Source organism: Xiphophorus couchianus, chromosome 13, assembly GCF_001444195.1.
Source record: "Xiphophorus couchianus chromosome 13, X_couchianus-1.0, whole genome shotgun sequence".
Lineage (NCBI taxonomy): Eukaryota > Metazoa > Chordata > Actinopteri > Cyprinodontiformes > Poeciliidae > Xiphophorus > Xiphophorus couchianus.
The window spans coordinates 25,849,009-25,861,138 of record NC_040240.1 but is presented as its reverse complement, the minus strand read 5'-3'; the positions used below and the strand labels follow the sequence as shown (position 1 = coordinate 25,861,138).

General features: G+C 48.1%; 1 protein-coding gene across 1 annotated transcript in view; it reads right to left on the bottom strand.

The window, feature by feature from the left end:
• Nucleotides 1–6,274: 6,274 nt before the first annotated feature.
• Nucleotides 6,275–12,130, bottom strand: part of clspn (claspin) — an 11,850-nt gene continuing 5,994 nt past the window's right edge. Inside the window, exons 11-24 of the mRNA XM_028036921.1 lie at nucleotides 12,012–12,130; nucleotides 11,888–11,931; nucleotides 11,192–11,358; nucleotides 10,647–11,103; nucleotides 10,450–10,483; nucleotides 10,264–10,342; nucleotides 10,082–10,191; nucleotides 9,840–10,001; nucleotides 9,640–9,761; nucleotides 8,405–8,529; nucleotides 8,221–8,341; nucleotides 8,075–8,145; nucleotides 7,836–7,991; nucleotides 6,275–6,548 (exon numbers count right to left, since the gene is read on the bottom strand). The exon at nucleotides 12,012–12,130 is cut by the window's right edge and continues 54 nt beyond it. Coding sequence (XP_027892722.1) covers nucleotides 6,423–6,548; nucleotides 7,836–7,991; nucleotides 8,075–8,145; nucleotides 8,221–8,341; nucleotides 8,405–8,529; nucleotides 9,640–9,761; nucleotides 9,840–10,001; nucleotides 10,082–10,191; nucleotides 10,264–10,342; nucleotides 10,450–10,483; nucleotides 10,647–11,103; nucleotides 11,192–11,358; nucleotides 11,888–11,931; nucleotides 12,012–12,130 — 1,893 coding nt within the window. The 3' untranslated portion in view covers nucleotides 6,275–6,422. The remainder of the gene's footprint in view (nucleotides 6,549–7,835; nucleotides 7,992–8,074; nucleotides 8,146–8,220; nucleotides 8,342–8,404; nucleotides 8,530–9,639; nucleotides 9,762–9,839; nucleotides 10,002–10,081; nucleotides 10,192–10,263; nucleotides 10,343–10,449; nucleotides 10,484–10,646; nucleotides 11,104–11,191; nucleotides 11,359–11,887; nucleotides 11,932–12,011) is intronic.

The window sequence follows — 12,130 nt, the reverse complement described above, 5'->3', positions numbered from 1 at the left end:
AACCTCCATCACAGCAGAATGCCATTCTGGATGGCTCTCTTTTATCCTGTGGAGGAACTCGACACCGTAAACTGCTTGTAGGTGACTTCTAGATGCACGGATGACATTGGTTCCAATGAGCAGAGGCACTGAGGAGCGATATTCAGAATCAGGGACAACAAATGTGGGGACAGTCATACAGTCCTCTCCAAAGACCTTAAGTTTGATCTGCAAAACACCATAATAAGGCACATTTTGAGCTGCAGCACCTTCTATAGTTATTTTGGATGGGTGTAGATTCTGTTTTTGAAGGTCTGGGTGGTTGTGCCAGAAGCTATGGGTGATGCTCGTGATTTGAGATCCAGAGTCAATCAGAGCCCTGCATTTAATGCCATTTATCTCCACTTCTCCCTCATTTCTTGGGCCCACCAGAGGAGTTCCCTCTGCTCTATTAGCATTGCCTTTATCATCTCTGTGTGGGGCTTCCTGCTTGCCCATGGTTGCCCCTGCTACCATGGGCTTTAAGCGTTTAAACCCTGAGCTGGGGGAATGCTGATTTCCTCTGCCGAGGTTGACCACTGAGCAAGGCGAGTCCCAGTGGAGGTGGAATCAGGAAGTACTGCTCGGCAGAATCTAGCTATGTGCCCTCGGTTTCCACAGCGATGACATGTAACACTTGAACTGTGGCTCGTAGAATGTGCTGATGAGGGGGATGTGTTTGGGGGCAACTTGGAGGATTTTATACTTGATTCCAGTTTGGACAGCTTGGCCATTTGCTCTTCTTGGTTAAGAGCTAATTTTCTGACAATCTCAGTCAGTTCAGAGAGCTCAGAAGTGCATTGTTTTCCTTCCAACCTCACAGCTGAGCTTTCTGAGGTCATCTGCACCTGAGTAAATGTCTTCTTTATTTTATTTTGTGGCTGGAACTTCTTTGTTTCTCTTGCCATATTTCGTAACTCTGACTGCAGTTCTCTGAAACTCAGTAACATGGGCTTCATTGGAGCTATTCGTGCATATACCTGTTCGTCTATCAGCCCTCTTAAAAACTGGCGAGTCAGTTTACTATCTCGATCTGGAAAGGGCCTACCACCCCTCTGGTGTTCTTCCACAGCCCGCAAGATTGCCTCCAGCGCTATGGCATACGAGCAGGCTGACTCGCATGACCTCTGGCTCCGCTCATAAAAGTCGGCTAAAGGATCTAACGAGCCTTGAGTATCACCGTATTCTGCCCTCAGTTCGTTAAATGCCTTCTCGGGGGTCTGGTCATTGGGTGGGAGGTTGAGAACCAGCTTTCTGGCCTCTCCATTGAGGTGTCGAACCACTGTGGAGAAGCGAAGATGTACAGGGAGGTCAATGGCATCCAGCAGGTATTGCATATCACGGATCCAGTCTTCCACGAGCATCTTACTGTCTGCGTTACCAGTAAAGACTTGCACGTTCTTTACTTGGTGAGTCTGCAGGAAACCACCATATATTGCTTGGGGGAGGCGTGGACTGATGGTAGTCCTCCCACAGTCATCTAACTGAGGGTCAGGATGGTATACATACGAGGCCATGGCAGCAGGTGGGGGTCGAGGAATGTATTGGGCAGCTCCTGAGCGGTCATATGTGTTAAACCCCAATGCATGCGGCTGCACGTGCTGTGGTACACTGGCCTGCTCGTGCCCAACGTGGTTGGGGGCTCCATATGAGGCAAACTGGGGTATATTTTGTGTTCGTGCTTCCCCCTGAGTGCAACCCTGATAAATAGGTGCAACAGATTGAGAGGGCTGGAATGTGGGTCTGGGCTGGGAGTGAGGGGTGGAATGTAGGTGGTCTGGGTAGGTGTGGGTGCTATGTCCCACAAGCTGCCCGGTCTGGTTAACCCCTGGAGGTTGTGTGCTGGGCTGCTGTAGTAACTGAGGTGCATTTTGGAATGCACTAGAATAGCTTTGATGACCAACGTGGGCTGGTGCAGCTGGAGCAGTAGGAGGAGGGAGAGGAAGGAGAGACGGCTGCGGAGGGACAGGGCACTGGTCACTATAGAAGGACAAATGAGGAGGAGGAGGAGTAAGCTGCCCTTCACGTGGCCATGGCTGCGGTTGTGTGTGACCTGGAATGGCACTGAGGTTATTTTGCTGGGACTCTGCGAGAGATCCTGGACTCAGGGGCTCAACTGAGTGATGATGCCACATATTTGCCCTTTCTTTCTTTATTATTATTTTACTCTTAAGTAGAATTATGGGCACAACAGATCTTGTGCCTGTGTTTCAGGAAGTTCACTATAGTGTTCTTTGCAGCAAATAAATTCAACACACTACTCAGCACATCTTATAGACATTTAAAAGAGAATAAAAAAATAAAATGCCACAACAATAAATATGTATATTCAATACTGAGTCACAACGGCCCCTTTGAATGGCTAGCTGGAAAGTCTTTTTTTTATTTTTTTTTTTTACATTACTATCACAAAACAAATTAACACCACAACATTTTACTCGAATCTCTAAAGAATACACAGGAAATGTGATTCTGCCCAAGTGGAGGCACAGTCAACCGGAATAAAGTCTCTCTTTTTTTATTTTTATTTTGATTACAACAGAATCCCTCCAACCTGTTGGTCTCCAAGAACCACAATCCGGGTCACGGCACCAAGATGTAACCCAGGCTTTTCCCCCTTTAACCCTGCAGCTGCTGGAAGACACCCAATGGACTCTGCGTTGTGTTTGTGTGAGGGTGGGATGTGTTCCGTGCAGGAGGAATCAGTCAGGCGGCTCGTCGTTGTGGGGAGACTTTGGCGCGTTTATTTTGTTCACCTTACAGGCAGTAAACACACTGACAGCATTCAATCGTTTTTTTCTTTTTTACAAAATAATCAAACATCACCAAAACAAAATGTAATTTATACTTAACAGGCAAACTGAACAAACAGAGATGGATCGGTATATTAATGTACTGTATATGTTACACCGAGCTAGCAGAGCTGCTGCTTACCTTACAGGCAGTAAACACACTGTAAAGAATACGGCAGTTCGCGCGCAGAAATCCCCTGCGCTACGGTGTCCCCGGCAGGACAAACATGTCGGAATTGTGGTAGTGCCAGCAATTACAGAAAACAACAGCACCCTCTTTTGGAACATTTATGCACTGCTTTACATTACCAAATAATATTTAGTTTTGAGCTAAGTTTTAGCTTTGATCTATCTAAATATAATTTAGCTAGCTCTGAACTAAACATTTAGCTTGGAGTGAAACTAAATATTTGTGTAAAAATATAACTTTTTGTCTTATAACAATTTTAATTATTTCGGTTTAAGTTTACAAACTGCAGCCAATGTTCCGAATATGAATGAAATATGAGAAATAAAATCAATCTGTTGCTTTAACTTTCTAAATGAACTGAAGTTGATCAGAAGGATTCTGTGATCTGGCTGAACCGGAGCGTCAGAGCAGGAGGATCTGCAGAGGTCACTTTGAATGTGGGAACCTTGAATGCTTCCTTTGTTTCCAGAGGGACGCCTTCGCCTCGTGTCCCAGCAGCTCATGATGTTCTGTCACAGCTGAGCTGCAATAAAACCAAACACTTTGGAGCATGAAGCGGATCCAGGATGAGATCACAGAACATCACAACGCCGACGACCTTCTGACCTTTACTCAGCCACTCTGTCTGGACCTGCTGCAGATCTCTGGCTGACCTTTAACCTGTCGCTTCCTGACCTGCTGACCTCCAGATCTCAGCCTGCTGCGGGAGTGAAACTTTCTCCTACACATCATAAGTTCCTCTGGTGCATTCTGGGAAATGTAGTTTAAACAACAAGCAGATTAACTCATTCACTCAGGCTGCAGACATGATCACCAGGTTCATCTGATTCAACCTGCGGTGTTTGGTAGGTGTTACCCACAATGCAACAGTGCCAGGCGAAACCATGCAGGAAGGCTGCAGGGTGTGTGTGTGTGTGTGTGTGTGTGTGTGGTATGCAGAGAGGCTACATCACACAGATTTAACAACTTCAGCGTCTCTCATCCCTCCTGACATGTTTTTGCTGCTGGCAGAAAGAGCAACCCTCAAAACACACACACACACACACACACACACACTTTTATCCCCGTTCTCCTTCAACTAGAATCCCATTCAAGTGCATCAGCTGCCGACGTCCTTCCTGCCTTACTCCCTCTTCATCCTCTTGCAGTAGCCTCAGCACATGAAAAATACATCAAACACAGTCCTGCGGCCTCATCACACACACACACACACCCCCCCACACACACACACACACAGAGCGCCGCCTCTGTTTGAGGGAGAGAAGAAGAAAAGTGGCGTCTGCAGAGGACAGCGACGAAGAGACGCAGCCAGCTGAAACGTTAACATGCTGAGCAAACAGAGCAGCAGCAGAACTTCTCACCTCCTGCATGAACCTGCTCTGTTTGGGTCGAACCCACCTGCAGCACCTGTTGCACTGCCGGACCCAGAACAGGGCCTGCAGAACCAGAACCAGGCTGTGGTAAAGCTAGAGTCAAAAATGAACAGCAATACTTTGGGTTGTGACTTTGAAACTGTTTTTGCTTCGTTTTTTTTCTTGGTTGTGTCTTGTTTTTATTTTTGTAATAAATGTTTACTGTATGTTACACTAAACTTAACCACATATTGAAATCTGTCATGCATGTTAACTATACTAACAACCTGCTAGGGAACTACAGAGGGAAATTAGCCTCACGTGATGAATTCATGTTGATTAATATGCACTGTCCTCATGAAAAATAAATTGGTCAAAATTTAATTTATCACCTTGAGAAAAAAAGGGTTAATTTTAAGTCATATTTTCAGCCTGTTTTTCATTCATTTATCAAAATTTAAAACTAAATATCTAATTAGAAAGCTAAATATTTAGTTAGCTCGTAAATATGCAGATAATATACGCAGGTACTTCCGATAAGTGGACTATCAAAATAAAAGCTGGGTGTTAAGAACTTTGTAAACTCATTGTGGCTCCGTTGGTTACAGATTCATCGATGTCCCGCAAGGAGCCGCGCTGCAGACAGACGTTGGTCCCGACAAGGATATAAAAACCTGGTTCTCTCTCACACACCCACACACACGCGCGCGCGCACACACACACTGCAGCCTCTGTGGGTCTGAATGACCCGGATCCGAGTCCTCAGGATGTTCGGCTGCGCGGTTCTGACCTCTGCGGGGTTAAAGCAAGTTGTTCCGGAAGCTTCAGATAAAATGTTGCTATTAAACTCCAATCAGATCCGGTTTGGTGACCCTGCGATCCGAACCAAACCGGAGGGTTTCTCCGAATGGAGCGGAATGATCGATGCTGAGTCGAACCGGCGGCTCTGCAGGCGGGGCCCCCGCTGCTGCTGGCCCCTAGTGGTACTTAATGGGCCCGCTCCGAACCGCGGGACCCGCCTCTAATCACCGAGCCTCCTAATGAGACGGAGCGACATGAAGGGCTCGTTTGGACCGCAGCCTGTCATTAGAGACTCATTAGGCTCCGAGCTGCGATCAGGCGACAGGAAGAAGAAAGTCCTCCAGTCCGGGTTCTGTGGGTCCAAATGATCAAACTACCGAAGGTTCGGAGAGGAACCAGCCGAGTCTCCGCTCCTGAACCGGTTCAGTTCAGCAGGGCCGGTCCAAGCAGGTTTTCATTGGGCCCCGTTCCTACATGTCGACAGCAGATGCTCATTAAGCTACTGTGTAGCATAGCTGCTAGCATTAGCATCATACCGGTATTAGCATACTGTTGACTTTAACCTTACAGAAGCAGCAAGCTAAAAGAAAATCTGGATTTTGAAATGCAGTGGCATTTAAACGGTCTATTTAAAGTAACATCAGCTGAAACTACATTTACAGTAAACAAGCAGTTTGGCTTGCAACTCTGAAAATATAGAAATCAAATTTCCATGTGTAATTACATTGACTTTGTATTAATGTTATTTTATACATTTATAATTCTAGCTTGGTGCTCTCAGAGGCAAAGGTTAAAGGTCATGGTGAACGCTCCTAGCCCCGGTTTGGATCCGTTCCAAACTTGACATTTTCAGCGTTTGTGGGTCTAGTTGAGGTTTAATCAGCAGGAAAACGTTCCTCTGTAAACTTCAGATCATCTAATATTCACAGAATCCGCCACCAATCAGCTGGAGTCGGAGCAGGTCATTGGTTGAATGTTTAGTGATGTCACTTCCTGAAGTTAGTGAATCCATTTTAAAATAAACGGTTTCAGTTGAACTGGTTTGGACTTTAGCAGCCGGGTCGGACTCTGCGGTTTGGTTTGAGTTTTAGCCAGCAGTCGGAACCGAAGCGACACAAACCGGATCTTAAAATCTGCTTTTATTTACACTGTAAAACAAAGACGGTCAGCATCAAAGGTTAAAATTCATCAGACAACATTTACAGGATGAAACATTTAAACTGGACCGGTCTGAATCCAAGATGGATCAGAACTGGTGGAGGTCAGAGGTCAGTGGTCCAGGAAGCTGAAGATGCTCCTCTGAGAGTTCCTGTTGGGTCCAGCGGTTCGGTTCTGTCTGCACGGCCGCTTGGCTGCCGGGCTCACCGCCTCCACCTGGCTCCTCTTCCTCACCACCTGAGAGCAGAACCCAACAGAACCTTAGGTCCAGCATGTGAGGAGGTGGACTCACAGCCAGAACCATGAGAAAACAAAACTGGTTCTTTGTTCCCAACAGAACCAGAACCACTCTGTAGTATTGTGCAAATGCAGGGCAACAGCTCCCTCTAGTGGTGAAGACGTGGAAGCTGATCTGTGCAGCCATAGGTTCTGCAGGTTCTCTCTCGACTCGGGCGGTTTTAACAGAACCAGTTAAATGATAAAACGTAAAACTGATCAAATGAGGTGGTTCAAACAAAGGTGACAAAGGTCACAACAGTTTGTTTTGTTGGTAATTTTACAGAATTAAAAGGGGTTGAAAGCGTAATGAATTTAGGTGTTATACCGATTTTCACCACGGGGTGGCGGTGCTTCCCGTGAGTTTTCACAGATGCATGGAGGATTAAACTCTAATTCTGTTTACTTACAGGCTATTAGTGTCCGCTAAGCACGTGGCTGTGATTCCAATAAAGTTTTTATCATATAAAAGTTATCAACCAGTTTCATGTAGACGAGGTATTAAGTGGGGGAAAAAAACACGCTAATACTGTGTTTGCATTTCAAACTAGCTGAGCAGCTAACTGCTAACTGCTGCTCCAGTCACTGTTGTAACAGCCAGTGATTGAAATATATCATAGCATAATATATTTCAATCAGAAATTAAGACGTTCAATGAGCAAAAATATGTTCATTATGCTAAAAGTTCTGAATTTTATGTTGACGGCAGTAGCGTTATACGACTGTTTCACCCTTGAACCATCTATAAATTACATTTAAATCCCAAAACAATACAGGTTATAAAACTTTAAGACCTAAACAGTTTCTTTAGATCCAAAGTTGTACATTTCGTAAAAGTGTAGACCTGCCACAATAACATTTTAATGGACAATAAATTCTTAGAAATTATTGCGATAATCATGTTTTGAGGCCATTTTTTCAAGTAATAAACTGATAATGGTAAAATGTTTGCCCTCTCAGATCAATAAACTGATTTTGTACAGAACGCTTCACACTGGAACGGCAAAATATCAAATATTCAAAATAAAACCAAACAAAATGGAAATTAAAAACTGAAGACAAACAAATTGGATTCTAAGTTCCTGCAAATAAAATTGCCTTTCAAAACCATCAGGATGGAAATTGAGCTTATTTATCTTTGTCATTAATTTCTTACAGTGACGGGCTTATAAAAGGTTAACATTAAATTTTATTTGACTAAATCTCAGCAGGGTGCAGGTAGCGGTCTACCTGCCCACCGAGCCTCACCTGGTTCTGAGCGCGCTCCGTTGGCGCCTTGTCAGGCGACAGCGTCTGGAACAGGAATCCTCTGGAGCTCCTGGGAGCCAGCGGGTTCCCCTCCGAGAGGCCGGCCAGCTTCTGCAGCACGGCGGCCGGCTGGCTCAGCAGGGAGCCTCTCCTCACCTGGAAGAGAGCCGGGTCACTCAGAGTAGCCGCCGACCCGTCAGAATCGACCCACCCAGACGGTACTGGAGGACGAGACCCACCTGGACGGGCTGGGAAGGTTTCTGGAACGGGTTCAGAGCCGCTGCGGTCCTCTGGTCCGACTGAGGCGGTTCTGTTAGCAACAGGTCAGAGTTAGGTTCTGATCCGATAAACCATCAGAACCTGGGCAGGACCGGACCGGACCCACCTTTCCTCTGCAGCGTTCTGGCCGTCAGCTTCTTGGCCAGCTTCATGAACCGACTGTCCTCGTCTCCGATCTGCTCGTCCTCTCCATCCGGATCCTCTCCTTTCAGAGTTTTCTGCTCCGTCTAAGACACACGGGTCAGACCCGGTTCCGTCCGCAGCAGAACCGTGATGAAGGTCGGACCTACCTGCTCTCGGAGCCACTGCTCCCTCTCCAGCCGATCCTTCCTCCTCTGGACCTCCGCCGGGTCCACGTCGTCCTCTTCCTCCCCGTCTTCCTCTCCGTCCGCGGCTGACCCGTCGAACCTGGCATCTGGACCAGAGGACACACACTGAGGCCCGGTTCAGAGGTTCTGCAGGGGCCTGGTTCTGCTGACCAAGTTCTGGGTCAGCAGGTTTTAAACCGGCTGCTTCAAACAGAACCAGTCCATCTGCTGAGGTCGTTAAAAATGGCCAACGACGTTTTTACGATCGGATCTTCTGTGTTTTTAACTTCAGGACGGTTCCGACCTGATGGTCCGGTAGACCCGGTTTGATTCAGAACCAAAACTACATCATCGGTTCCATCTGCTGTGGTTCCCTTTTTTTTTTTAAAACTTAGAATGAGATTACTTGCATCTTTTAATGCACTTCAAATATGGTGTACAAAAAATAAACTCTGCAGAAATTTGTCCGACTAAATGAAGGGATAGGGTTAGGGTCACCCGACTAAATGAAGGGATAAGGTTAGGGTCACCCGACTAAATGAAGGGATAGGGTTAGGGTCACCCGACTAAATGAAGGGATAAGGTTAGGGTCACCCGACTAAATGAAGGGATAGGGTTAGGGTCACCCGACTAAATGAAGGGATAAGGTTAGGGTCACCCGACTAAATGAAGGGATAAGGTTAGGGTCACCCGACTAAATGAAGGGATAGGGTTAGGGTCACCCGACTAAATGAAGGGATAGGGTTAGGGTCACCCGACTAAATGAAGGGATAGGGTTAGGGTCACCCGACTAAATGAAGGGATAGGGTTAGGGTCACCCGACTAAATGAAGGGATAGGGTTAGGGTCACCCGACTAAATGAAGGGATAGGGTTAGGGTCACCCGACTAAATGAAGGGATAGAGCCACCCGTCCTGCTGCGACGCTTCGAAACTTCACCGAGTCAATCTTCATCAAAAAATTTTCTGTTCGAAAAGTTAAGAAAAAAAGTTAAAAAAAAAAAATTAAACCTCAGAAATTTTCTAGAAAAGCTTGGATATTTCTGGGATTAGTCTGAAAATTGAATTTTTGACTCTTGTACAAAAATAGTTTTTTCCAGAACATTTCAGTTTTTGGTGCAAATTTACGCTTTTCTCTCTACAGAGGCGCCGATTCAGTTGGGATCATTTCTGACCCTGTGTCTCCAGTTTGGACCCGGTTCTGACCCGGTCGGCTCACCGATGTTCTTCCAGCGGAAGCGACGCGCTCGGCCCGGCCCGTCCGAGTGCAGGTCGCCGTCGGCCAGGTAGCGGTCCTGGTACAGCCTCAGCCGCCGCTTGTCGTCGTCCAGGATCTGCTTCCTGCGGAGAGGAAACCGTCAGCCGGACCGTTTCAGAACCGGATCGGCCTGCGGAACCGGGTCGGCGGCTCGGACTCACATGTGAATCTTGTTGACTTGGTTCTGAAGCTCTTCGTCCGACGGGAGCTCCTCCAGCAGCTCCTCTTCCTCGTACTCGCTGTCTCGGTCGCCCTCCTCATCGTCGCTGCCGATGTCACTTCCTGAGAGCTCCGCCTCCGACTCCACGTAGTCCATCAGCGCCCTGTGACCAGAACCGGAACCAGAACCGGGTTTTTACAGCAGAACAGTCACACTGATGTTAGCTTAGCTTAAATAATTTACATTTTCTTCTTCTCTGATTGACGAGGAGCGAAGACGCCCTGCAGCTCCTCCTCTTCCTCATTATTTTCCTCTTCCTCACCGACATCATCTTCATCCTCCTCCTCTTCCTCCTGTTAATCCAATCACGTGATTCAGTTTTTCCAGGAACCAATCAAACGTCCAGACTCAGGAAACTTCCTCACCTTTTCACTTTCTACATCCGACAGAAGACGAAACTCGCAGTCGTCCTCCTCCTCCTCCTCTTCCTCAGCCTTCGTCTCTCTTTGTGGGAGGAAACAAAAAGCAGAAGTTTAACCCACAGATAAACTTCTGTTTAACCGTTTCCTGTCGCTTTCGCTCTGGAAGGAAGTCGGATCGGTCTTTGGTACCGTTCTGCAGCTGGTGAAGCCGAGTCAGCACAATCTGAAACAGATCAAATGAAAATATTTTTAAAAATTAAAGAAAAATCTGTGAAAAAACAAAAAGATTTTATAGTTAAATGTTCTAACAGTTAAATATTTATTTCATCAATATGATAAAAACTTCTGATGCCCGATCCAGTTCCTGCTCCAGAACCAGAACCCACCTGGGCCGGGGAACCTCCCGGAGCAGAGCCCCATCAGCTCCTCCATCTTGTCCTCCTCTTCGTCCTTCCTCTCCTCCTCTTCCTCAGCAGTGGTCTGCGGGAACGCTCCGGAGCAGAACCCCAGCAGTTCGTCCTGGGCCGGGCCGGTCGGCGCCGACCCGAAGCAGCCGGAGCAGAGCTCCAGCAGCGCCCCCATCTGGGCGTCCATGGCGTTCTCGTCCAGGCTGTCCAGCAGCAGCTGCCTCTTGTGGGTCACCCCTGGTCGCGACCCCACGTTCAGGAAGCCGTCGGCGTCCAACAGCTGGGACTGGACCTCGTCCTCCAGGCAGAACCGGGCCTGGGAGTCCCCGCCCAGAACCGGGCCGCTCCCTGCGGCACCAGGGGATGGCGGCGCGTACAGGTCCTGGGAGTCCTCCACCGGGAGGCAGAGGGACGGTTCCGACAGCCGGTCGGAGCTCTGGGTGGGGGAGAACGGGTCGGAACCGGGTCAGAACACACACACATCCACAGCAGCAGTACGAACCCGGGGTCAGAGGTCAGGTCACCTTGGAGGCGGAGCCGAGGATGCTGGGCCGGAAGAAGCAGGGCGACGGGGAGCGCAGGGCGGCGGCGTGGGGCCCGCGGGCCGCGCTGCGCTGCGGGTTGACGGGCTGGTAGGAGGTGAGCATGGAGCCGGGCAGCTCCAGGCTGCTGTTGTGGCTGCCGTCCTCCTCTGGGGACACGGAGACACGGACATGAGCCTCACCGGGACCAGGATGCTGCTGCTCCGACTCAGAGTCACGACAATCAGAATGGAAAACCGTTTCAAATCCATCAAACCTTCCATTTCAAATGTTGCTTTAAGCTCAGCGCCAGCCGTTTTCCCAGAATGCACCTGGCATCGGGTTGACAACAGAAGGAACAAAATTTACCCATGTAAATTTGTCCTGGGTAAATTTACACTTACCAATGACAGACAGGGAAAAGCTAGCGAGCCAGCTAGCTAGGTGTATTAGCAGCTAGTTAGCATAGCGTCAACCACCTTGAGTCACAGAATGTAATTAAGATGCAGGCGACTGAAACTTTGCCTGACTGAAAGTCCCTGAGACAAAATAGAAATATTCTTTCTAGGACGAAGATTGTGATTCATTTAAAACTGATTTTTATGTTTTTAAATGAATTCAAGACATTTTAAGACCTTTAAGACCTGGTTCATCGTGTTCAAAGGATGAACCATGTTGGACTCTTAACTCCTGACTCACCGGTCTTGCCGGACACGTCGGGTCCAGACTTCCTCACCCCATCCCTGGAAGACAGGACAGCCGTCAGGAACGAGTCCTGGCCGGATCGGCGCCGCGGGCCGGATCGGTACCGGATCAAACTCACCCGGTCCGGGAGCAGGAGCTGCCCGGGAACAGCATCAGTGTCCCGTCCATGTGGAAACGGTCCGGAGTCTGAGCGGCGGGAGAAAGACTGCGGACGCTGCGAGCCGTGCTCTCCTCTTC